Source organism: Micromys minutus (assembly GCF_963924665.1).
Source record: "Micromys minutus genome assembly, chromosome: X".
NCBI classification, from domain to species: domain Eukaryota; kingdom Metazoa; phylum Chordata; class Mammalia; order Rodentia; family Muridae; genus Micromys; species Micromys minutus.
Genome location: NC_137970.1, coordinates 86,033,471 through 86,061,373, shown reverse-complemented (window position 1 = coordinate 86,061,373; position 27,903 = coordinate 86,033,471). Strand labels below are relative to the sequence as shown.

Below are 27,903 nucleotides of genomic sequence, written 5' to 3'. Positions count from 1 at the left end.
GTTTGTATATATTATACTCAATTTTTACTCTACAAAATAAGTTGGTCTATGTATAAGGTTAATATACAATAAACCCATTTTGATGTTTCTCTTGGAACAATAGTTATGCGTTTACAATTGGTTGGTTTCATCAACTTCAATTTATATCATATTTCTAACCCATGTGGAAGTTACTACCCCTCATTCCAGTCCTTGGAAGGCTGAAGCAGGAGTATTACCATAACCGCTTGGCTAGCTCGGGCTACAATATTGAGTACCAGGCCATCCAGACCTATATAGCAAGATCTGATCTCAACATAGCACAACACAATACAACACAACACAACACAACACAACAAAATAAAACATAGGTATGGATAGTGTTTATGTTGCTGCCTTAAAGCAACGAGAAGACAAATTTGTTGTTTATAAAGTATGTATGTAAAATGATTTCAAAAATACCTTAAGAAATATCAAAGCATCTTTATTTTTTTAGTGTCTCAGCAGATGATGGGAATTCACCATTATCACCTCTTGCATGGCAGGTAAGTGGAAATAAAATTAATATCACATGGATTATTTCATTGTCATTTGTTGAATTAAAAAATGGACCTTTCTCATTATAGCCATTAGAAAATCAGAAGGATCAAATAGTTGATCAACAGTGGCCAGAATCTCAGCCTATAATCTGGCAAAATGAAGAGAGGAGACGAAGCAAGCAGATCAGAAAAGAATATTTCAAGGTAAACTCATCAGTTTAAAATTTTGTTTTTGTTTCATACTTAACTACTTTTTACTTTTGACGCTGTTGCTTTAGATTAATAATACTTAACTCTCCAGGTAAATATCACAACTGTGTTTGTGCTGAGTCCCCTTGTATATTGGATAGACATATGCTATGTAAATATACCTAGGAAATTTTAGTAATTCCAAATATTGATATACACTGGGATTATTTTCAAATAGTTTAAAAAAGATGAATGTTTGTGTGTTACACTACTAATTGTGGCAATTAATTTTATGTTTCTTTTTCTTTTTTTTTCTTTTGTGGTAGATTTTCACAATGTAGCCTCAAATCAGTGTTCTCCCACATCTGTTTCTTATATCTTGGTATTCTAGAAGTGAACCACTAAGCCTGGCTAACAAAAAAGACTTTCACTGCATTTGTTTCAATAAGTGGTTCAGAAGTATTTTCAGTTAGATTTTAACCATGTCTGTATAAATAAGTAGTTGAAGATTTTTTTTTGAGACAGGGTCCCTCTGTCTTGGACTTGAGGCATCTGGTCCTGATTTTCCTGGACTTCTCTATGCAGACCATGGTGGCTTCAAACTCTCCGAGATCCACATGCTTCTGCCTCCCAAGTGCTGGGAGCACACTACATTTGATGCAGTAGATTTCTTAAGATGATCTTTCAGTAAAGATAAATGAAAATACTACGGCACATGAATTACCCCAGATTTCTATTGCTTAAGTATTTATTTGTATTTTAACTCTGGTATATTTGTTAATGTCAGTCATGAGGATTTAAAATAATTTTTAATTTAAGTGAACATTTACTCTTGGAATTGACTCATATCTGCAGTACAAACTTGGTCCTGCACCCAAATCGCAAACTGTGTTGTCCTGTGCCTGCCTAAACACTCTTTTCACCAAATACCAACCATTTTATCCAAACATATAGTACTAAGCAAAGTTACACATTATTTCAAGGTCATACCACTAATAAATAGGATTTATTTTATATTATTAGGCTTGGTAGAATTTGGTACTTCCATTATCTTAATGGCTTTCCATATGTTCGAAAGCAACATGTGCATAAAATTAGCATATTATCAAAATAAAAATGTATTCTTCAGCAAATACCTTAAAGTACATTAAACTTTGAACAAATAATTATTGATTATTTCTAAGCCTTGTTTTTTGGTTCAGTGGACAATATGAGGGATAATCACACATGAAAAAGACATAGGAGGGTAATGGTCAGGTCATCCCAGTGAGAACATTTTTTATCAGAACCATTTGAAGCTCTGCAGTTGGGTTTACATCCTGGTATTTATCTTAGATCCCCTTTTTAATTCATAAAACCTAAAGCCAAAGCACTGAATAAAAATGTTTGTAGGTAAATCTTGAGGAATTATTTTTGATGTTTTACTTCTGAGCAATACTTGACATTTCTTTGATTTCTTTAATCCCCGTATAACAAAACCATGTTGATAATATTTATCCAAACACTTGTATCAAAATTATCACATGCCAAGCACTGTCATGAATATTTACACATATTTGCCAATTTGGCCTTTAGAAAACTTCAGTAACATAAGTGAAGTTTTCATTTCTATTTTTCATACAGGGACTTTACGGCCCAGAAATTCAAGTAGTTTGTTGATCATACAGTTGAGATTAGAGTTCAAAGCCATTACAATGCTGCTGCTATTGTGTAGTGGGGAACTTGATATAAAATGAACAAACACTAATACTTAAACTGCTTCAGTGTTTTAAAAATATTTTGTACAATGAAAGTTAATAGAGAGGTTGGTAAGTCTTTATCACAGCTAAGTGTTTCTTGCTTTAGAGGCATCATTTGTTCATTAAATATTTTAGTTTTATGGCTGACACATTTCTTCCACTGTATCAATTATATTTTAATGTTGCTAAGGGATAAAGTAGGATAATATTTGAAATAACCACCATAGAACCATCACTAAGTAAATGTTCATTTCTTTCATATGCAATAAAGTGAGTGTAAACATAATCTTCAGTCACTGAGAAATGATTTAAGGGCATGTGTAGTTCTTCTCAATTGTCAGAAGATGTCAGTGTTAGAACATTGCATAAAAAATTAACTGTCAACAAATTATTCTGTTGTCAGGAAAATAAAAAATTGCATAGTGCTCTGAGCGTAACTCATTGATAACTTGCTTAGTTCGCTCAAGGTTATACGCGGAACCTTCAGCATGAAGACAAAAAGAAATATATAACATAGAGCTTATGGTCCATTATTGATCATAGCTGTAATACATTAGAGGAACATATCTCCTATTTGTAATTCCTAATACACCCTAGTTGGGACTGAAATATTAGGTGAGTCATATATTTTTTCCAAGGGATGTTAAAGACAGAGTTACATAACAGGCACTTTAAGTAGAATCCTGAATATTAGGCAAAAACCTTTGGACCATGATCTGAGAGTTAATATTGTGAAGCTGGAACTTCTTTTTTTCCCTTACAACTTTAATAAAAAGAGACACATGTACAGATGTTTAAGAGCATTTTGGTTTATCACTATATGAATATATTTTTGTCAGTACTTGATTCTTTTAAAGGTTTGATAATATGCATTGAAATCTTGCTAGTTATCATAAGCATAAAGTACATGTAGAACAAAACCTAACATGGAAACAGTTTTTTTTTTTTTGGAATGTATAGATTAAGCATAATGATCTTTGAATACCAAAAATTTCCACAAGGCTCTATTCCTAGCTCTTGAATTATTAATGATTTAAGGTCTAGGTGTACCACGAAGGACTGAGGCTTTCAGTTTTGGGCCTTGTTTTTTTTTAGCTTCATATAACCTGTGTGTTGTTTCTGGGGTGTTCAGGGCTTTCTGGGGTTAGTATCCAATTATCAGTGACTGCATATTATGTCTGTTCTTTTGTGACCTCACTCAGGATGATATTCTCTAGATGCATCCATTTTCTTAAGAATCTCGTTAAGCCATTGTTTCTGATAGCTGAGCAGTTCTCCATTGTGTAAATGTACCACAATTTCTGTATCCATTCATCTACTGAAGGACATCTGGGTTCTTTGGAAGCTGGAACTTCTATGAGCTTCTGATTCTACTGCTGACTTACAGAATTCAATGCATTTTGGTAATGAATCAGAAAATAAGGAAGCTAATGATTGAGACACTTTGATTTTGATTCTAAGCATCACTGTCACATAGATAATTTATGTTGAACAATCTGTCTCTATATTTCACAATAGCATGTATACCGTATGAAATTGTTATAAAGATTAGACTTCTTAATACATATAATGCAGTCACTACTTATGTATAGTAAGAAATTGTTCTAAATGTTAGATCTTAGCACTATTACCATCATCGGGAAGTCGGCATATGCATTTAATCCTCAAATCAGTAGATTACTTCTTTTGTTGTGCCGAGGATTGAACCCAGAGTTTCAGAGATAGTAGGAACCACATCTCTAGCCCAAATTGTTAAAACAATTGCTCATGTTTTAGTGAATTTAGAAATTACAAACCGCGTCAGAGATTCTAAGAACTTAGTAAAAAAGTTGACTTGATGACGTGTTGAACACAGGGAACTTAGCAAAAGTAAGACTCTACAAGTTTCCTAATGCTGCGACACTTTAATACAGTTCTTCATGCTGCTGTGACACCAACCATAACATTATTTTGTTGCTACTTCATAACTAATTTTGCTGCTGTTATCAATTGTAACATAAATACCTGATATGCAGGACATAGTCTATGTCACCTCCAAGCCCTTCAGGATTCACAGGTTGACAACTGCTATTCTAAGATAGCCCGGAGACTGCAAACCTGAAAAATGGGAAATGGGTTTGGCTTAGAAAGGAAACCCTACTTTATGTCGTTTTGAGGCCTTGGAACAATGTCACTCTCAGCATTTTATGTTCGAATAGAAAGACTGTTTAAACCGACTGTGCCCATATGGTTAAGTACAGATAAGTTAATAAAAGCGCCAATGTAACAATAAGCCTTAAGTATCATTATAAACAAAATTTCTACATGTTCAAGGAAAAATAAACCATGCATTTGAATTGTTTTTCAGTACAAATCAACAAGGAAGAATTCAAGTGGCAATGAGAATGAGGAGGTGAGACAAAGGGTGGTATTGATTTGAAAGATTTCCTTTCATATTTAGTTGGCTCAGTGATAGTGGATTCCAGCTGTCAACTGCTTTGCTATTGATTTAAATCGTGCGTTTCCTACTATAATGATAATTTCTAAGCACTTTCATATGGTTCCTTGTTTAATCATTTTGTTACTTGTGTAACAATTTTTTAACCAGTTTTAGAGCTTTATGGTCACTGTCACCCTTCCGTTTCTGTTTGTCGTCTTTCCTGGTCTCCTTTCCTAAATGGCATGTTAGTCAGTTGAGAGACTTCATCTGTTTCAAAAATGTGCATGTGTGTGTATGATGTGTAGGTACAAGTGTGGCTGTGTCTGTTCCAGAGCTTGTATCTGGATGTCAGAGGACAATTTTTAGGAGTCTGTTCTCTCCTTTCCCTTTGGATTCTAGATATTGAACTTGAAGTCATGTTGTCAGTTTTTGGAAGAAGGCACTTTTACCCTTTGACAGATTGGATCTGTCTAATATTTTAAAAGAACTTTTTAAGCAAACTCTGTTCAGATATTTTAAATTTTAAAATTGTTTTTATACACTTCACATTCGTGTACAGTTTCTGCCGTACCACTGCTGAAACAATATTTTATAACCAAAATCCCCAAGTTTTGAGTACATTTGGTTGGGGAAATTGGTAGTCAATTTGATGCTTAGTACTTGGCAGGGCATCTAAAATTTATTTTTCCGGAAATAAAATTACACTGGGCAAAAGGTTTATATGAATTACGTCTACCTAATTAAAACACAAAAACTATTTATCCTGATGTCCTAGCAAATAGTATTTATGGAGACAGAAAAAAGTTGTTTCCCAAGCTTCCCATTATCTATCTATCTATCTCAGCGTTAGTATTTGTGATTTTCTGAAGGCAGTTTTGTGTGTGTGTGTGTGTGTGTGTCTGTGTGTGTGTGTGTGTGTAGGTATGTTTCTGAGTATGTTGCTGCTCATGTCAGTCAGTTCCTATATACCTAATGCTGGCTTTCCATTAAACTTTACAATATCTATTTGACCCTAACATCTTATTCCTCCCTATGTCATAGTGCACTGTGTGCACTCTAGAGTTCTGTGATCAGTGCTCAGAGATTTGATGACTAACGCCAGTGTACCTGATGACACCTACTTTCTGTATCTCGTCCATACTTTATCACTGAGCCCTTAGGCTTTTGCAATAATGTGTTCTTCTACAGAGTTCCTTAAAAATCTAAGTTTCTCACCTAAGGTTCAATACATACATCTTTCTCCCTCACATTTGCTTCAAACAAGTTTCTTTTTAAATTGATGCAGTCGTTTTTAACCTAGGTTGCACAATGGAAGCCCTGATAAGCTTTTAAAGAATACTGATGTCTGGATCTTACTATCAGATGTTCAGATTGAATTGGGGTGTGCATGTGTGTCTGTGGGTGAGCACATGTGTGTGTGTGTGTGTGTGTGTGTGAGTGTGTGTGTGTGGTGCCTGTGTGTATGTTTGTGTGGTGGATTCATGTGTGTGTGGTGTGTTTGGTGTGTGTTGGGTGTGTGTGTATGGTGTTGTGGTATGTGTGTGTGTATGTGTGTGTGTGAGTGTGTGTGTGTGTGTGTGTTTGTGGTATGTGCATGTGTGTGGTGTGTATTTGGAGGGTGTGGGGGGTGTGTGTGGGGGGTGTGTATGTGTGTGTGTGGTGTGTATGTGGGGGTGTGTGTGGGGTGTGTGTGTGGGGTGTGTATGTGTGTGTGGGGTGTGTGTGTGTGGTGTGTGTGGGGGTGTGGTGTGTGTGTGTGTGTGTGTGTGTGTGTGTATGTTGACAAGTTCAAGAATTTTTCATTTGAGTTCACTTCAGGCAAAGTTGATAACTACATTATGAAATCAGTATCTCCTTTCAAGACATAGCAGAAGTTGGCAAGGTGACCTAGAGTCAAAAAAGCCCACTTGCTATACTTGTAATTGAAATTTAAATACAGAAGATCTGCAACCATTTGCCGATAGATGCTTTTCTAGTCTAATGGTAGTTAGGCAGTTACCACAAAATCTACTAAAATGTTTACTATCTAGCTTTCCACAAAAAACATTCTGTGAAGTCCAAGGTAAAGGTTCACCTTGGCTGTCCTCTCTGCCTTCTCCCAGTCACTTTTCTCCTACTAATTCTCTCATTTTTAGGACCTGAAATATCTTGTCTACACACTCCACCTTCTTTCCCATTTTGCTTCCTTGGCATAGATCTTTGGTCAGTTTTGCTTTTTTCCTACAGTAGCTTCCTTGCTTTTCTGTCTATCTGTCCATCTGTCTGTCCGTCTGTCCATCCATCTATCCATCACCCATCCCCCTACCCGCCCACCCATCTGTTGTGTGTATGCTTTGTCAACTTCCACTGTATTCATTAGTTCCTTTCAATCTCCTTTTTTGAGACTGTGTATGTTACTAAATCTTAATCTCCCCGACTCAGGTAGGCTCGCTGGTCTGTGAGACCAAAGATTCCCTTCTCTCTGCCCTCTCATTCCTGGGACATGCCATCAGTCTCACCACTGCAAGTGGGTAGTGAGTGTCCCAACTCATGTCCCTGTGCTTGTACTGCAAACATTTCTCCCAGCACCTTTCTTCCCTTAGCCCACTCATCATGGCTTAAGATTGCAACTACACAAAAATACAAGAAGGCCATTCCTTTGTTTAGAAACCTCCAGTTTCACCCACTCCTTAAAAGTAATTTTTTCTCATTTTTAAATAAAGGCCCAGGTAGCCATAGCAGTAGAAGCTCAATGCCGGCCTTCCTTTCAGCTTTGTCACCTGCAGGAACACAGAGTTCCTTTACAATCATCTCTGTAAAATCTATTGCTCTGTGTCTTTGTTATCTCTTTGCGTTACCTAGCTTTTGCTGACTTATTATTTTCTCAAATGTATTACTTTTTTTTTCAGCATCCCTTTCTTTACTCCATGCATAGACTTGGAATGTTCTAATAATTGCTCACAGGAATCTTTCTTCCCTCTAAACTGAGACTTTCTCTAAGGATGATATTTTACCAAATTTCCTTATTCTTAGTGTGTAGAATATTATCTGACAGAGTGGGGGGGCCAGTTATCACTTGTCAAATGAGTATTTGTTTTATGTGGTATTCATCTTCCAGGTCAAATGTCAAGATTTTTTTTTTTTTTTGCTTTGGTTTATCATGAGAATATTTATTCAAAAAACCATGAACCCCTTATTTTATTTCAGTTAGATTCTTTGTAAATATTTCTCTACTTACACAAATACACATTATCATCCAGATAGTTTCTTATTAATTATGATGACCCCATGCCAGCTTTCATTGATGGGTCTTAAAGGATTATACATCTTATCTACTGGGTCTAGATTGTAGTTCTGATTCTATAAAATACTTATAAATCACTAGGGTTTCTTATATAGAATCTGATTCATTGTTAGTTGGAGCCAGAGATTATTCATGTCTAACAAATTCCCAGAGAATACTTGTGCATTTAAGTGGCAAGGTTCTAGGTTATACACTGTTCGGACATTTTAGAGGAGCATTCCTATAAAATTTCTCCTTGGACATTTTATAGGAACGATTTTCCATTGTCATTTTCTACGTTAAAGTCATCATTGTGTATTTTAATTCCATCTTTCATGTTTTTATTTTTATATTTTAGCAAGAGAGTGACAATGCTCATATGTCACCACAGTCTCCGGTATCATCTGAGGTACACGTTGTTTTAATGATTTCTAACTTTTTTGTGTTTTACAAAGAGGTCTTCCTTGCTCCCTTTCTCAAAAAAATCTTATTTTTAATTTTTATGAAGTAATTTATTCACTTTAAAAAATCTGTTTGATTATTTTGTACAAGTCTTGTCTGTAAAAAATTTTGAATACCATTTCTTTGTATGAATAGTCCTAGTAAATTGCACTAATTTGTAGCTTTCTGTGGAACATTAGTCGACACCACAGAATGTAAGTCACTCTATGAGATATATGCTTTCTTATCCCTCTACATTTTAAAATAAGTGGTAGATATTAACAATGGCCTTAGAATTTTAATGTGAAAATTTCCCTTAAGCATTGTGCAATGGCCTTTGGTTTTCCTTGTAACCAATTAGGTCTGAAAACAATGCAAGAGAAATGTCCTTTTTCCACGAGAAACAATCCTGCGGTGGGTTGTTCCTATCGACAGGAGGTTACACTTTTGCTGGCATATCAAATCTAAAGAACATGGGGAGAGCTGGTATATGAAAATCATAATTTATTACATTTTCTTTAAATGCTCTGATGGTTTGAATGACGAGTTCTTTTAATTTAGTTTAACCTATTGCTTTGCAACAACCAATTTAAGACATTTTAGGTAGTATCTCAATGTATTTAACATTTTACAGTTCATCTCCATTAGCAAGAAAATGACTATTAATTTGTTGAGTTTAGGTCTTAAACTGTTTGATCTGAATTCATTGTATAAATTTGATTCTGCATGTTTTATCTCACTATATGTAAGTGGGTTTACAGTTTTAGAAAGCTGGGATTCATTCTGTATTAGTTTGCGTGATTTGTATTCTAAAAGCTTTATATAGCTATGAGCATGCACTTAATAAACACATTTCTAAATGATATGGAAAGTAAAATGATACACATGTCATTAGGGATTAATTTAAATTAAGATATCCTAAAATTAGTCATACTTGCATGCTTTTGTAGATCCCCTCGTTGTAAGTTATGACAAATGTCGAGGTATACATGACTGCCACTGGGTTCGCATAGTTGATTTATGATATCATGGACTAATTCTACCTTGTGGTGTATTAATATCATTTTCTAGATAAGTTATGTTGGTTTTATAATTTTTGCTTGTGCTTGCTTTAATGGGATTCTTCTTGAGAAGGTTCTAATATTTCACCAAGCGGATGTGGACAGCACATAGGGCGGTAGGTGGATAGGATGCTGACCATGTGTATTGTAGCTCTGCTGATACTCACACTGAGCTGTCTAGCACGTTTAGAGAAGATTCAGACACCCTGTAGAATTCTGACTGCTTCCATTTCATATAAAAAGGAAATGGTAAAGTCTGTTTGTATACCACGTTAACACAGTTCCTATGTTTCATTTGAACATAAATATAGGCCCTTTTTTGTGTGCTTTTATCATGTGATCAGTGGCTTTCCCAGTTATCGTAGTCAGTAAATGACAGAGTTGGCCCTACCTGCTTCCCAGAGTTGTTGCTCAGTGTTCTGTTTTATTTTATAAATTATAAAAAGACTAAAGCACTTTCAATCTTATTTAATTTTTACAACAATCTCACTTGTATAGCATGGGATTAACCACATTAAAATGAAATGTTTCCACAGCAACACCTCAAGCTTTTCACTCCAATTACCAATTGTTTACATTGGTCTTTCCATAGCCCCTCACAGCTTGCAGAAGCACTTTGAAATCACGTGCTTTCAGATGGAAGACATAGTAATTTACGACCATATATTCTGAAAACCCTGCTCTTATAAATATGAGGACTGGCCTCACGATTTCCACTGCTAAGTGTCAAGTCAGTGTAGACACAGAGTCCATGCTGATAACGTCCTTTTAACCCAAGTGTGCTTTATCATTTTAGAGACTAATTGGATTCTTCTTTCAAAAAAATCTTTCACACCCTGTTAATGGTCTTCCTTTTCTTTTTCTTTTCTTTTTTTTATTTTTTGCTTTTTTTCTTTCTATAAGACTCTAGGCTGGTGAGCTACCTCAGGGGGTAACAGCTTTTGCCACCAAACTGGACCAACTCAGTTTGGTTACAAGGACACATGGATGAATGCAGGAGAGAAGTGACTACCCCAGTTGTCTTCTGACCTCCTATGTCCCTCTCTCCCAACTCCTGCCCCATCGCACTCACACACACACCCCCACACACAACTTATTTTTTTAATTAAAGGAAAATTAAAAATCTGTACCCAAGTACATTAGCACTATTTATTGACTTTTTAAAAAGTCGACATACCAGCTTGAATTGAAATCAAGATTATTCATGTAAAGATTGGAAATATGGATAAATATGGATAAGTACCTTGATGGCCTTGAAACAAAGGTTTTTCTCTTTTTGTTTTCTGTTTTGTTTAGGAATATGACAGGTCTGATGGCTTTTCACATGGTCCCTTTGGCTTGAAGCCTAGATCAGGTAAATATGTAGTATAGTCTTTAAATAAAATTTGTTGTCAATGTTGAATCTAGAGATTCCCAGCCTAAATGCGTTGCAGTACATAATTTTGTGAACTCAAAGCTTCTTTTCTCTCTTCAAAAAGCACTTTTCTCTTGATCTTCTTTGCCTTTACAATTCCCATCGTCATTTCTTTCTCATTTTCTCCAGGCTCCTGTAACCTCCTTTCTGACTTAGGCATACTGCAGTCGTATTTCTCTTCTACTGTGACTGCTATTAGAATGAGCCTTCTGCCAGCAGACAAAACACTCTTTGAAATTATAGCACTCTATTATATTGTGCTTCAACACTGGGATCTTTTACATTGGTCATGCCCAAAAGAAAATCAATCCATTTTATTTGACAAGGTATTAAATTATGGTTTTATTCCCAAATAACCATGTTGACCTTCCAGAATAATTTTATGTTTGTTTTTCGAGGTAGAATCATCCCTTTTAACCTGGGTTATAAGGTTCTCATAATATGTGATTAAATAAGAACCTATGGAAGTGGTAAGAAGTCACTGCACTTTTGTTGCCTGTTGATTTTGTACTATGTAGCTAAAGATCATTTACATATAATTAAAATATCTGACTGCACTCTTAGTAACATCTTTTGTAATTCTCTACTCGTGCTGTTGATCAACCCTCTTTCTCCATGGAAGGCCGGCCTTTGTAATACCTTTATAAAAAGTTAGGGAATTTCTCTTTGTATACAGCCTTTAGTCGTACATCTCGTCAAGAATATGGGGCAGCAGATCCAGGATTTACAATGAGAAGAAAGATGGAACATTTACGGGAAGAGCGTGAACAGATAAGGCAGCTTCGCAATGTGAGTCACATTGAGCTTGCACCTCTCCTTTTACAGAAGTGGGTTTTACTTCAGCAAATTGATAAAATATTTGGATTTTATTCTCAATGCTCTTTTGATTTTTGATTGCATAATTAATAAATGCATGCCATGCTTACATAGGACATCTCCAGTTTATCTTCGTTTCTTTATAGAATCTTGAATCCAGATTAAAAGTCATTTTGCCTGATGACATAGGAGCTGCACTGATGGATGGAGTTGTTCTTTGCCATTTGGCCAATCACATAAGGCCACGCTCTGTAGCTAGTATCCATGTACCATCACCAGCAGTGGTGAGTAATGTCAACAGATTGCTGGTTTTCCAAAGAAAAATACAAATTCTTAAAACTATCTTTAAATAATGCCCTAAACAAATACAGTTTTCGGCATCAACCAAGTTCTTTTAGAAGGGTACTTACAGTGTGTGTCTTTCTTCTCCCGCTTCACAGCCCAAGCTGAGCATGGCGAAATGTCGAAGAAATGTTGAAAATTTTCTGGATGCTTGCAAAAAGTTGGGTGTTTCACAGGTAATTTTCGGATGTTATCATTTAACTGTTAATCTGCTACAAGGAAAGTAGGATTAAATTCATAGTGAGAGATGAAGAACATTTTCTGAACATAAATTTGAGTATCTTTTTGTCTCTCTATCATGCACATATATGTAATTACAGTGTTTTAAAAAAATTTAAAGGCCTTTATAAAGCATCTACCTATATGTAAAATGCTCCCTCATCTATCACTGAGTAAACAGAATGTAGTTGTGAGAACTGATGTTTAATTCTTATACCACTGCTATTGTTATTTAATTGGTGTTGTTCTGCTGTTAGACCCCTTGTTGTTCTTTAGTGTTATGGTGGAGAATGAACCCAAGGTCTCCTACATGCAAAGCACACATTCTACCACTGACATACACGGCAGCTCTTCAACTTCATAAAGAAATTCTGAATTCTGTCTATTATACATTAGTATAACGGTTTTAAATGAAACTGTCAAATTAAAAATTTTGGTACAGGGCTAGAGAAATGGCTCAGTGCTCAAGAGCACTAGTTGCTCTTCCTGGAGTCCTGAATTCAGTTCTCAGCACCCATATGCCAGCTCACATCAGTCTGTAACTATAGTTCTGGGGGATCTCACAACACTGTCACACAGACATGCATGTACGCAAAATACCATTGCTTGTAAAACTTTACTATATATATATATATATATATATATATATATATATATATATATATATATATATATACATATGTATATATACATATATGTATAGCATATATAATATCTGTAATGGAGAAGCTTTGAAATGAGTATGAATTGGCTTGTATTTTCCAGGATAATTGCAATATTACACGATCAAATCAGTATTGTTAATAGATTAAAATGTATGACAAAAATGTTGTCCATCTTGAGGACTTCATAAACCTAATGTTAACATGACTAATGAGGAAAGTGACAATCTAAGATCGCAATTACTTTTGTTCAGCTCTCTTTTAAATGGTGATATCATTGGCTTGTAATCAGATCAGACTTTACCTCAACTAGATCGACACGATTTTTTTAAAAAAGAAACAATTAATTTATGCATACTTTGCTAATTGCATGCTTTCTCATGGTTAGGGGAAGTGACTGCTTTTTGCAGAGGATCTGAGTTCAATTGCGAGCCACCACATGGTGGCTCACAACCATCTATAATGGGATCTGATGCCCTCTTCTGGTGTGTCTGAAGACAGCCACAGTGTACTCACATACATAAATAAATAAATAATTCCTTAAAAGTTTATTTTCTAAAATGTTTACTTTTGAAATTTTCCCTAGCTGTTATTATTACATGATATTACATGATTTAATTTTTTTGTTTTAAGAATCTAAGAGTTTTATATTTAGTTTCCATTTACTATTATCCTGAACTTGGAAGATATAATATGTAATTATTTTACTACTTCTTTGCTCTAGGACGTTTCCTGATTTTTCAACAACTTTATTGGGGTAATATCAATACATAATAAGCTACGTATAAGTGAAAACATGAAATTTGATACTTTTATGCCTTTTTAAAAATTCTAACTCAATGCTCCATTTCTGGTAGCCAAATACTTTCCCACTGGCCTTCATCTCCAGCCCTAACTATGCAACATTGAAATCATCAGCACAATTTAGATTCCCGAACTGTCCTCATGTATTTCTAGAATCCATGCTTTCTATCAGTATTGTCTACTTCACATTCCCTAAGGATTCGTGTAAATGGCATGAGACAATATCCTCTCATTCCCAGTTCTCACTTAGTATGGCCATTTTCTTCCATTGATTAACATCTCGATTACAGCATTCCCTCTTATCCCAGTTCCCACTAAGATACATAGCTCCTCCCCTACCTCCTCCTAGAAGAGGGACTGTCCCTACCCCCCCCCCCATCATTCCACCCTGATACATTAAGTCATAGCAGGATTAGGCACATGCTCTCCCAACGAGCCCAGAGAAGGCAGCTCATTTAGGAGAACAGGATCCACAGGCATGTATCAGAGTCAGAGAGAACACCTACTACTGTTGTTGGCGACCTACATGAAGACCAAGCTGTACATCTATCTGCATCATATTTGTAGTTTCTGAGGAGAGAAGTGTTGTCCATACTTTGAAACTATACCAAATTAATCAGTTAGTGAAATGTTTGAGTAAAATACTTCAGGAGCACCAAATGTAGCAATGAATACTGAGATGCAAAAGTCATTTTAAGGATGCTTTTTAGGTATCTTCAGTATTATTCAGTGAATACTAACTTGGTTACAGAAGTAAAGAAGACAAAGGCTATTGGACTTTCCAATTTTTGTATCAATGTAGTTTGAGAAATGACTGAGGTACAAAATCCAAAAGTTCAAGTTTACTTATAAAAGCCATTCTGTCATGAACATGTTGATTTCGATGTGTCCGTAGTGCTTATGTTTGGCCATAACTCATTGGAAATTGCCTGATAGGCTCGTAGTGGAAATAAAGACTTGGGATTGGGGGTGAAAGTGAGAGTTAAAATGATCACAGACAATACTGAGGAGTACTGTAGTTAAAAAAAAAAGAGAAAAATAAGTAGTATTCTTGGAAATATTTCAGATATTAGAAGAGGTTTGATACTGTCTACTGCAATTGAAAGTCCACTTGCTGTAGCTTAGGTTGAAGAACTGAACAGATTTGTATCATAGAAAACATTCAATGGAAAAAGGACTCTTCAACAAATGGTGCTGGTCCAACTGGCAGTCAGCATGCAGAAGAATAAAAATAGACCCTTTCTTATCTCCTTGTACAAAGCTCAAGTGTAAGTGGATCAAAGATCTTTACTTTTAACCAGGTACACTGAAACTATTAGAAGAGAAAGTAGGGAAAACCTTAGAACACATAGACACAGGAGAAAATTTCCTAAACAGAACACCAATGGATTATGTTCCAACATCAAGAATCTAAAACGGGACCCCATGAAATTGCAAGGCTTCTGTAAGGACAAGGACACTGTCAAAAAGACAAAACAGCAACCAACAGAATGGGAAAAGATCTTTACCAATCCTACATCAGATAGAGGGCTAGTATCCAATATTTAAAAGAACTCAAAAAGTTAGACTCCAGAGAATCAAAAAATCCTATTAAAAATGGGGATAAACAAAGAATTCTCAACTGAGGAATATTGAATAGCTGAGAAGCACCTAAGGAAATGCTCAATATCCCCAGTGATCAAGGAAATGCAAATCAAAGAAACCCTGATATTCCACCTCACACCAGTCAGAATGGCTAAGATAAAAAACCCAGGTGACAGAAGATGCTGGCAAGGATGTAGAGAAAGGAACACTTCTCCCCTGTTGCTGGGGTTGTAAGCTAGTATAACAACTCTGGAAATCAGTCTGGTGGTTCCTCAGAAAATTGGACATAGTACTACTTGAGGACCCCTCTATACCACTCCTGGACATATACCCAAAAGAAGTTCCAACATGTAACAATGACACATGTTCTGCCTTGTTCATAGCAGCCTTATTTATAATAGCCAGAAATTTGAAAGAACCCAGATGCCCTGCAGCAGAGGAATTGATATATACATTTTGGTACATTTACACAACAGAGTATTACACAGCTATTGAAAACAATGACTTCATGAAATTCCTAGGCAAATGGATGGAACTTGAAGCGTTTATCCTGAGTGAGGTAACCCAGTCACAAAAGAACACTCATAGTACATACTCACTGATAAGCAGATACTAGCCCAAAATGATAGGAATAACCAAGAAACAATTCACAGAAATTATGAAGCTCAAAGAGAATAATGCCTTAGTCCTTTTTTTGAAGGGAGAACAAAACACTCATGGGAGGAAATAATGGGACAAATAAAGGAACAGGGATTGGAGAAATGACCATCCAGAGACTGCCTCACCTGGGGATCCAGTTCATATGCAGACACTAAACCCACACACTATTGCTGATGCCAAACAGTGCTTACTGCCAACAACCTGATATGGATGCCTCCTCAGAGGCTCTGCTAGAGCCATACTGATACAGAAGACGATGCTTGCAACTAACCATCAAACTGAACATGGGGATCCCAATGAAGGAGCTTGAGAAAGGAATGAATGAGCTGAAAGGGTCTGCAACCCCTTGGGAAGAATAACATCATCAATGAACCAAACCCACCGCAGCTGCTTGGGAATAAACCATCAACCAGTGAGTTCTCATGGAGAGACCCACGGCCCCAGGTGCATATGCAGCAGAGGATGGCATTGTCTTGCATCAAAGAGAGGAGAGGACTTTGGTTCAGTGAAGGCTCATTTTCCCAATGTAGGGAAATGCCTATGTGCTGAGGTGGGAGAGGGTGGTTGGGAGAGGGAGTATCTTCATGGAGGCTATGGGAGGGGGAGGGGTATGGAATTGGGGAAAGGGGATAACATCTAAAATGTAAATACAGAGAATATCCAAAAAAAAAAAAAAAAAAAAAAAACCACGTAGAAGGTTTCCATTAAAGCACTGTTTAAAGATTGATGGGGCATAGTAGTCAAATATGTATGTGCACCATTTGACCAGACCAACTTCAGTGGGAGGATACATGAGAGGCACTCATAAGACAGTAGACTGGATAATGCTGACCAATAACTCTGAGTATAGAAAGATGTTTGTGTGAAAATCGATGGAATTAATGACCAAGCTATTCTCTATAATCACTTTCTTACCATAAGGTTTGATTCTAACCATATCTAATGTTGTAATATTTAAAAAGAAAAATGCAGAATCAATGTGTTATTTACTTGAGTTTGAAGAGAAAGCATATTGAAAAGATCTGGTTCCTGGGGCTACAGAGACGGCTTAGTTAATAACACTGGCTTCTTTTCCAGAGGTCTTGGGTTCAATTCCAGCATTCGCATGGCAGCAGCTCACAACCATTTCTAATTGTAGTTCCCTGGGATCTGATGCCATCTTTTACTGTGCAGGTGTACACACAGACAAAAACATTTATATACATAAAATTCATGTATAAATAAATAAATAATTCTTATCAACCAGATCCTTTGTGTTTGGGTAAAGAGGGGGGGTATATGAATGAGTTTGAAAGGAGGAATGAGAATGGGGAAAGTGCAGTAATCTCAAAGTGAAAGAAATAATTTAAACATTAAATAATCTTAAAATTTGTTTCTGACTTAACATTTTATTCAACTGCTAAAAAACATGAACATTCCAATATGTTTTCTCTTTGCCCAGGAGAGACTCTGCTTGCCTCACCATATTTTGGAAGAACGCGGTCTTGTGAAAGTTGGTGTCACAGTTCAGGCCCTCCTTGAATTACCTACTACAAAGGCATCTCAGCTTTCTATGGCTTGATATGACATTAAAAGCATTCTACGTGTATAATTTTATGTATTTGAAATGATTTCAGATATCTCAAAATCAGGAAGAATGTCCAGTAAAAACAGTTTGCCTTAGGTTTCTTTTTTTCTTTTTTTTTTTTAAATTCCAGTAAGATGTCAGATATAAACTCTGAGTTGTCAAAACAGTTTTTGGAGGGAAATTGGATAAGAGTTTTTGATAAAATTATAATTCTCCTATTATTTTAGTAACTTAGTAACCTTGATGAATTTTCAGAATACAAATTGATACGAAGTCGAAAACATACTTTCAATTTAACAATCACATTAAGTTGAATATTGTTTACATCACTGTATACTAGTGAGCATCTGGGTAAAGTAATCATATTTTAGGAAACCGATTCTATATTTGAGTTATTTCATATACTTCTAGCTTATACACAATCTCTTCAATATTTTGTCTTTGTTTCCTAGCAGAAATGAATAGAAAATCAGAACCCTGGCATTATTCAATTCTTTTAGTATAATCAGTTGGTGCCAAAATATTTTCAGTTATGCTGTAGGTTGTTTACATGTGAAGTGCCTGTGGAATCGATGAATCTTAAATAGTCTTAAGCATTTTTGCAATTTCTTTTTATGTATTAATAGAATCAATGGAATTTTTAAATATTTTGCTAGGTTTTGTACGGTCAGTAATATGTGAGGATTTAAACGTGCCTCACATTGGTGGTTTGTTAGTTAATTCGTTGCAGTTTCCCTTAAATTGGTTATTTCATGTTGTCAAAAGTGTTAATATGCTAATTTATGCTATTTAATTTTGCAAAACCGTAATCATCGTTTAAATCATTTTATCTGAAGATTGTTTTATTTCTGCTTTGAGCACGTTACACAAAGCAGTAAGGCTTTGGAAAGCTAGGGAAGTACTAATTGTCAAGGACATTTGGATACAACTCTTACGATGGGCTTTGCACCTCAGTTTACTGGAATATGCAGTAAATCAGTGCTGCCTTGCATACTTTGAAAGCGGCTGTTAAGAAACAGGTTTTGATTCAAAATCTGGCCCTTTCTGGAGCATGTAGACCTTATGATCTTCAAGTAACTTGATGTTGAATTAAACACAGTCTGGTTCTTGGAATAGTATGTTCAATACTGTCCTTGCCTGATTTGGAGAAGGATAAACTTATGGTGATACTAGTGCAGGAATTTTTCCAAAACATTACTGTGACGACCAACTCAGCTTCCTAGAGAGGAGCCTTTATATTCAATTTTGTAGTTACCAAGCAAGTATCATTTCTTACCTGTGTGGTTATTTGCACTTATTACCTCTTAATATGGATGCAACTTAGTAAAAACGTTGGTCTAGGATATTTCAAAGGGCATTTATAAAATGTAAAATGTCATGTGCCAAATACTATGGTAAGAATTGGTTTTAGGGATAAATCTACTTTTTTTGGTCAGTCATTATGAAGCCAGACGTTTCAGTCTTGGCTTCCGAATACAGATATGTTGTTACATTCCCAAGAAGTCAAATTTGAACTATTAAAGAGTCAAGCTTTTTATACTGTAAATTTTAAGAATTAAATTATTAATAATTTATTATTTAAGTATTCGATTAAATTAGTTATGACTAAATAGTTGGATCTGAAAATATCCCCAATAACATAATGAATATCCTTAGTGAAAATTTGGATAATATAGGTAACTTAGTAAGTACCTTAGTCAATGAATTTTTAACCTTGACATTTGAGAGCATTACAAATTTAAAAATTTTAACAACCAAAACAATCATTCATACTTCTCTCATGGTTATTGTGCTATAGAATTGCTCTTATTACTTAATCCTGTATTATTTTCCAAGTAGTTTTGTGCTTTGTTATTATTGAAATAGTTGTGATTTTTTTAGACAATTCTTTTACTACATTTCACTTATCAGTAAACTATTACCTTAAAGAGAAAGCACACCAGAATTTCGGTGCTCCTTCTTTATAGTGAATACAAATTGTTTTCAAAATGGGTCCCCTTGAGGTCCGTAACACAGCAGTTCAACTACCATTGTGCTGAAAGGCAATAACAATATCACTTCTAAGGCAGATTTTCAGCATAGTCCACTATGACAAACTTATACCAAGACCCTGACATATTTCTGTTAGTAGTTTTTAAGTGTAAATTTATGCTAAATATTATTGATTTAAGCATCATTATTATTTGGATGGTTTGGTGCTTTGAGGATTGGATAATCAAAGAATATTTTATTGGGCCCAAAATACCATTAGATAGCTACTTCTGTTAAACTTTATGACCATATGGCACAAGAAAGAAATGATGTTGGATATGTTTGAATTGAAATGAGTAAAAATGCATAACCATTTGCTTAATAATTATCTTTATAGAATGCTAGTTTAATGACTTTTCTAACTGAATTTTTTGAAGAATTCAGAAATGTTTGTATTAGTCACAGATTTATCATAATTGATTTTCTGATGCGTTTAAAAATAAATGGAACACTAAATGTATATTACCGATGCAAACTGTGGATAAAATTGAATGAAAAAAAATCTAAGTCTGGATTTTATTTTCTTCATTCTATCACCTCTCTCACTATTGCCGTTACTCCTTGATTGTTTACTTCTGTTGTCCCACTGTGGAAGAATAGTTAAACCTTGGGTGCTGGCAGTGATGCTTAGTGAGGAAAGGTGCTTGTCTTAGAGCCTAGCAACCATTCCCAAGACCCACATGGTGGCAGAAGAGAACTGATTTCTGCAAATGGTCCTGAGATTTGTGGATACTTTAGTAGTTCTGCTCCACAAGTGCATGCTGGCACACTATCACCACACACAAAATAAATGAGTTAAAAAAAGAGAGAAAAAATGTGGTAAGATATTCATAGTAACTGTTTTAGTTGTGCATGGTGGCATAACTAGAACCTAGCCTCTTAGGGAGTCAGAAGTGAGAGCAGCTCTTGAACTTGTCAGTTTAAGGATCGCCTGACAGACAATGAGATTACATCAGAACAACTAAATGACAACAGAATCAAACTCAACAAATGCTCAAGTAGATTGGTCGGAGTCCTGATTCTCTTTATAATATATTTTTAATTTTGTTTTGTAAGTATTAAATTTTGTTTAAATGTTGTTAAACTAAGTTACCATTACAAACAGGTTATCAATGTATGATGTAAGTAAGCTCTCTGTATGACAAATATAAGAGAAAACTTCATTTAAAACTACATCTAGAGTAGGCCAGTATGTGATAATTTTACTGTACTTTTTAGTGCCTTCATATATTCTACATTGAGTTTTCCTAGGATAAATACTCAAGCATCTATGTCAGTGTTTGGAAAACTCCCATGGACACATGTTATTGTTTAGAAGGTTATTCTACTTAAGTTTGATGTGTAAATGCCCAGATAGCTGCTATAATTGATAAAATGAAAAATATCAGAGCCATGTGTTTTAAGGTATAATCTTCTTTTTCTGTATTTTAAACAGAAAAGTCACTATTTTACTTATGATTTTAGATAGCTTAGCTTTTTGAACAATAGAGTGTATACCTAGGTGTTTAATGTAAGGCCCAGGGTCAAAGTTTTGTAGCATAATAAAGTCTTGCTGTTTTGGAAAAAAAGTCTAGAGTTTAGAATGAGAATTTCAATATGAACAGTTTATAAGTTATGGGTAGTCTAACAAAAGTAAGTAAGTATAGAAATTTGAAAATTACTAAAATGAAAATGGATTCATTAAAAAGTGATTATTTTTCAAATATTAAGTTGATCCATAATATTTGTCCTTCATATAAATCTGATTACTCTGCCACTGGATGGTAGGAACATTCATTTATTTTCATTGTGTTCTAATGATACGCATTAGTTATATGTCTACAAAAGTAGTTAGTAAATATGATTTTAAATATGCAAATAAATGAGCATTTTTTTTCAATCTTAAAGGGAATTTGGTTAAAGTCTTTACTCAGACCACTCATAAATTTCTTATGTAAACAATGCAAACTAATTCATTATAATTTATGATAAAATAATTAAAGTTATACCTTACAACAGTGTTCCATATGAATGTGTGTTTGGGGTGTTTATTTGTTGGCTTGTGTTCTAGTAGGGGCAATGCCACCCTGTTATAGGGTAATTCTGTTTAAATTCTTTTTTCATACATGTGGATGCATATATTTTAGGAAGCTTTTGCAGTATTAGCTTTCCATATGAGTGTTTTTTAAGGCCTTACTGTTACTGGCCTCTCCACTTTCCCTTCTACCCTGCTGAGTATACTCTACTCCAATTCATTCCCTTTCTGATCCATTATTTCGATTTAAACTTTTACCATTATGTTCTATCACAATCAATTTTAAGTGCCCCATGTGGTACTTTACTAACCAGTTGACCTCTATGAGTATCTAAATGAAGCATATCTAAGGATTAACAGCAAACATTTACAACAAATGAGAAATCATGTGACAATTGTGTGTCTGAGTCAGGGTTTCTTCACTCACAATGATTCCTCTATCCATTTAGCTTCAATATTGTAATTAAGCCAACACATTAACAGCCAGCCAATGATTATTGACAAAGATGCAAGCAGTACCTATTGGACAATTATCTTCAATGAGTGGTGCTAGCTAAGCTGGAAACTATATATAAGAACAATGTAACCAAATTTTCATCACTCACGGTGCACAAAGCAGAACTCCAAATGGATGAAGCATATTTATATAAGACCCAACACTCTGGAACTTATCAAGGAGAAAGTAGAGAACAAACTAGAGTTCACTGAAACAGGAAAGGACTGTCTAAACAGGATACCACCAGTGCAGCCACCCTGGGAGCTCCCAGAGACTAAGCCACCAACCAAAGAACATGCACACAGAATGGGAAACAGGCATCGGATACTTTTGTTTTGTAGACCATACAAAGAACAACAACAACAGACTCAAATCCCTGAATATCAGGAAACAATCCAATTAAGTGCACATACTGCCTTTCCAAAGGACCCAGGTTCAATTCCTGGCACTCACATTACGCAGCTCCCAATTGTCTCTAACTCCATTTTCAGGAGGATCTGACATCTCTTAACTTCTGAAGGCTTCTCTAATTACATGTACCTCCACAACACAAACACTGCTATATGCAATTTAACAAATAAATATTTAACAGTCTATTTTAAACAACTTTATTTAAAAAAACAAGGATAAATGTACAAATTTTAAGCATTTTTTGCATAAAAGTATACAAATCCATTTTTGTCAATGCTTGTTTTTTTTTTAAAGGTTTGATAGTATGCTCTAGTTACAATAAGCATAAAGTACATGTAAAACAGGATGTAACCTGGAATTAGTCAAAGTTTTCTTGGTGTGTAAGGATTAAGCATAATGGTTTTTTCTTTTCTTTTTTCTTTCCTTTTCTTGAACTTCATATAGTCTGTGAGTTGTTTCTAGAGTGCTCAGAGCTTTCTGGGGTCAGTATCCAATTATCAGTGACTGCATATTATGTCTGTTCTTTTGTGACTGGGTTATCTCACTCAGGATGATATTCTCTAGATGCATCCATTTTCTTAAGGATTTCATTAAGTCATTGAACTCAAAATAGAAGAAACTTGTCTCACCATAAAGGTTATATACGGCAAACAAACCTATGGCCAATATGATAGATATTAAATGGAGAAGAAGTTGAAGTCTTTTCACTTCAAAAAGGAAAAAGATGAAGTTGATACTTTCTACATTTAATATATTACATCAAGGGCAGTAAGAGAAGAAAAATGAAAGAGAAATGAAAACTAAATGGGAAAGGAAGTATTCAAAGTATCTCATTCTGTAGACAACTTGTGCAACTTGGCAGGCTAAAACACTTGCATAAAACCAATGGCCTCCCAATACACTGATGAAAACCATACTTTAAAAGAAACTGACAAAAATATATTCTTATAGTTTTATGCAAAACTGCTTTTTAAAATCCGTACATTTATCTCTTTTAAAAAATAAAGTTGTTTAAATAAAAAATAAATAATAGAACCACAAAAATAACTTACAGATTGTAGAGTAAAAAAAATATGTTCTCTATCTTTGCCTTTATTCTTTGCTTTAAACATACTTACAGTTATTTTTTGTATCAGTTGTTCTCACATTGTGTTTCATTAAATATCTAAGACTTAATAATAAAAAAATAAAATATATTTTTAATAAGAAAGAAATCATACCAACAATCTCCTTCACAATAGCCTCAAAAGATACCTTGGAATAAATCAAGGATGCAAAGGGCCTCTGATACTGTTATTTATAACATGAAGCAACTGTTATTTCAGTGTACCTGGTGTAAAGTTGGAGGTGGTCAGAGAAAACTGAGGGTCAAAGGTGACATGTGTTGTATCTTAAGCCTGAGTTAAAGGAAAAGCATGAGGAGAAAACAAGCAAGCAATCAAGCAGACAATCAGTAGTCTTCAGCCATGCAAAGCTTTGATACTAAGCTAGAAGTGAAAGTAGGTGGCTAAAGATGAGGTAGGAAATATAGGCTAGATTTAGGTTATAAAACTTTGAATGACACACTAATAAGTTTAGCTATAATTTTGTGCATAATAAATGGCAATGGACGATTCAAAGTGGTGATCAATGTAGATTGTGCTTTCTTTCATGTAGATAAGTAGATAGTAGTGTGGTAGACAGGTTTAAATAGGAAAAGCAAAGAAAATCTGAGTGACTAACTCAGAGATTTTGGCAATGAATTATGAGGTGAAACATTAGAGTGGGAAACTTTTGAAAGTAATAATCAAAGATCTTTATAGATAGGATTTAGAAGAGACATAAAAAATGTCCTCTTACTCATGTTTTACAGAAGAGATTAACCACACCCAAGAAAACACAAAGAAATGAAAAGAAGGAAATCCACACACACACAGTGCAGAGAGAGACAGAGAGACAGAGAAACCCAAAGCAACAACAAAATAAATAGGAACAACAAACATTGCTAACTGAAAAATCTCAAAATCAATGTCCTCATTTTTCCTAAATACAGATACAGACTAATAGAATAATGTAAAAACAAGATGCATTCTGCTCACACATCCAAGAAACACACCTTAACATCAAGGGAAGACATCATCTCAGGATAAAAAGATATTCCAAGCAAATGGACCTAAGAAACAAGATCGTGCACACATTTTAATATCTAGCATATGTAAACATTAAAACAAAACTAATCAGAAGAAACAGGAAAAGACACTATATACTCATCAAAAGAAAAGTCCAAGAGGGCATTACAATTCCTAACATTTATGTACGAAATACAAAGTGCATTTCAGTTCATAAAAGAAACACTATTATATATTGACATACAATGTTAGTGGGAGACTCAAAATCAACAATAACAGAAACAACAGAAAAGTTACCAACTCATGGAAACTGATCAACTCTTTCTGAATCAAGAGTGGGTCAAGAAACAAATTAAGAATTAAAAACTGTAAAATTGAAGGAATACAAACATAGCATATACAAACTTACGGACATGATAAGGGCAATTCTAAGAGGGAACTTCATAGCACAAGTGTCTATATGAAAAACAAACTGGGGAGATCTCATATTGATAAATGAAAACTCTAGAACCAAATAAAGCAATCATATCTAAACAAGTGAATGGCAAGAAATAAACTCAAGGCTGAAATCAATATAATTGAAACAAGCCAGCATAAACAATAAGTAAAACAAAAACTAGATTATTTGAGAAAAATGATAGTATTGATACAATCACATCCAAATTGAATAAAAGGCAAAAGAGAAGATTCAAATTTTAAAAACTGGAGATGAAAATAGGAACATAAAAGCAAACACTGAGAAAACCCAGAGAATCATAAGGACATACTTTTAAAACCTGCAATTCAACAAATTGGAAAATCTAAAAGAAATGAATGATGTTCTCAATACATACATTTACCACGGTGAAATTAATACCAAATAAGCAATTTAAACAGACCTATAGCTCCAAGTCAAATAAAAACAGTCATTAAAAGGCTACCACCAAAAAAACCCTGGACCAATGATTTTAGTGCAGAATTCTAACTAATTAAAAAAAAAGAGTTAATGCCAACACTCACCCAAAAACAAAGAACATTGCTGAATCAATTTTTTGAAGCCAAAGTTACCCTGATACCCAAACCACAATAGGACTTTAAAAAAAAAAAAAGAGGCCACCGGGAACAGCAGAGATCCAGAAACACAGGCCTGGTGAGACAGTGGTGGGAGTAGCCAGTGCACAAAGAGGGCTAGGCCTGGCGGGTGGAAAGCGCCCCCCCACCCCTGCTTGGTTCAGGGGAGCAGGAACTCTGCCATTTGGACTCAGTTTCCACCCGGAAGGCCCTTGTGTTCAGACCAAATGCTCAAGCCATTTGCCACCTAAAACAGGGACACAGGCCAGGTACATGGGAGAGACGGTAACCAATCACTGATAACAAGTCCATGTATAGTCACAGACAACAAGATGGCAAGAGGAAAGTGAAATAACTTACCCAATGGAAACCAAGACAACGAACTGCCCCCCCCCCCAGCGCACTCCTGGCCTGCCTGCAGCCTGACACGCCTCGCAGTCCCCCAGTCTCCCGCGGTCGCCTCCCCAGGCATGGCACAAGGCCTCGCCACACTATGGCAGCAGCAAGGCACAGCACGATGAACTTCACGCTCTGCACCAAAGCTGATGGCGAGGCCATTCTGAAAGGCCTTCAGTGAATTTTTCAGGAGGAGGGGATGACAGAATTAGTGCACACCTGGCAGGACCATCGATATTTGGCAACTTACACGAACAAGAATGGCAGCTTTGCCAATATGAGAATTTACCTACATGGACTGGTGTTGCTGGACCTTCAGAGTTATGAAAGTGATGTGCAAGGCAAACAGGAAACTGACAGCCTTTTGAACAAAATAGAAGAAAAAAATGAAAGAATTGAATCAAGACGGTACAGGGCAGGTGAAGCGATTACCACCCATAGTTCGAGGAGGGGCTGTTGACAGAAACTGGCCGACTGCTGATGGGCCCCTGGCTAAGTAGGACATAGATGAAGTGGTGTATGATGAAGATTCACCTTATCAGAACATTAAAATCCTACACTCAAAACAGTTTGGGAATATTCCCATTCTCAGTGGGGATGTTAATCTGGCAGAGTGATTTAGCATATACCTGGACCATCATGGGCAATGGTAAAGAAGACGACACTGGCAAAGATGTACTGATTCTGGGAGGCAGTGATGGAGGGATATTATGTGAAATTGGAAAACTGAAACCAAAGATGGTCACTATGGTAGAGATTGACCAAATGGTAATTGATGGATGTAAGAAATACATCAGGAAAACTTGTGGAGATGTCTTAGACAATCTTAAAGGAGACTGCTATCAGGTTCTTATAGAAGACTGTATCCCAGTACTGAAGGGGTACACCAAAGAAGGGAGAGAGTTTGATTATGTGATTAATGATTTGACAGCTGTCCCTATCTCTACATCTCCAGAAGAAGATTCTACATGGAAGTTTCTCAAACTGATTCTCGACCTGTCAATGAAGGTCTGAAACAGGATGGAAAACATTTCACGCAGGGAAGCTGCGTCAACTTGACTGAAGCCCTGTCGCTCTATGAAGAGCAGCTGGGGCGCCTGTATTGTTCTGTGGAATTCTCAAAAGAGATTGTCTGTGTTCCTTCATACTTGGAATTGTGGGCATTTTAGACTGTGTGGAAGAAAGCTAAGCCTTAAAGATGAGCATCCCCTGAATGACGTGTCCTACAAGCCACCTTCCTGACCTCCATATTCCGCATATGCCATCACATGAGTCAGGCAACTGTCCAGGAAATCCTTCAAGTGGTTTTCATTTTTAATTATTATTATTAATTTAAAGAAACCAAAGGTAAAAATGTATATTTTGATGAGTTAGGGTGTTAATTTTTAAAAGTCAGCCGAAGGACAGTTAGACAGCCCAGCAAAGACTGTGGAATGCACTGACTCCCTAGAATGTGATTTCACTATCCTTTTTCTCTGTATGGTGTTTGGGTTTTTGGTTTCTGTAGACCTTTAATTTGGACATGTGGAGGAACAAACATCATTGTTTTGTTCTGGAGAGAAGTTCCCAATAGTGTTTCTCCCTCTCACCCCCAAATTGACTTAGTTTTTAAAATCTAGTCCGTTGAAAGTGTTAGAGTGATTAGCAGTGCTCCAATTAAAATGACAAAGGCAAAAAAAAAAAAAAAAAAAAGAAACCAA

At 35.5% G+C, this 27,903-nt stretch overlaps 1 protein-coding gene and 1 pseudogene across 7 annotated transcripts in view; both read left to right on the top strand.

Annotated features, from left to right (window-relative positions):
- Nucleotides 1–17,691, top strand: part of LRCH2 (leucine rich repeats and calponin homology domain containing 2) — a gene marked incomplete at both ends in the record, with an annotated part of 85,893 nt that extends 68,202 nt beyond the window's left edge. For 3 of the 6 annotated variants that reach the window (XM_080909926.1, XM_080909930.1, XM_080909928.1), the window contains 9 exons: nt 476–524; nt 606–722; nt 4,794–4,838; nt 8,486–8,536; nt 10,926–10,983; nt 11,720–11,832; nt 12,006–12,143; nt 12,300–12,377; nt 17,572–17,691. In XM_080909926.1, the coding sequence (XP_080766052.1) occupies nt 476–524; nt 606–722; nt 4,794–4,838; nt 8,486–8,536; nt 10,926–10,983; nt 11,720–11,832; nt 12,006–12,143; nt 12,300–12,377; nt 17,572–17,691 (769 nt within the window). The remainder of the gene's footprint in view (nt 1–475; nt 525–605; nt 723–4,793; nt 4,839–8,485; nt 8,537–10,925; nt 10,984–11,719; nt 11,833–12,005; nt 12,144–12,299; nt 12,378–17,571) is intronic. The other 3 variants (XM_080909931.1, XM_080909929.1, XM_080909927.1) reach the window with 1 other exon arrangement.
- Nucleotides 17,692–26,276: 8,585 nt separating this feature from the next.
- LOC308414719 (spermine synthase-like) lies at nt 26,277–27,399 on the top strand (annotated as a pseudogene). Its single transcript has one exon. The product of its transcript is annotated as a spermine synthase-like (transcript).
- Nucleotides 27,400–27,903: the final 504 nt, after the last annotated feature.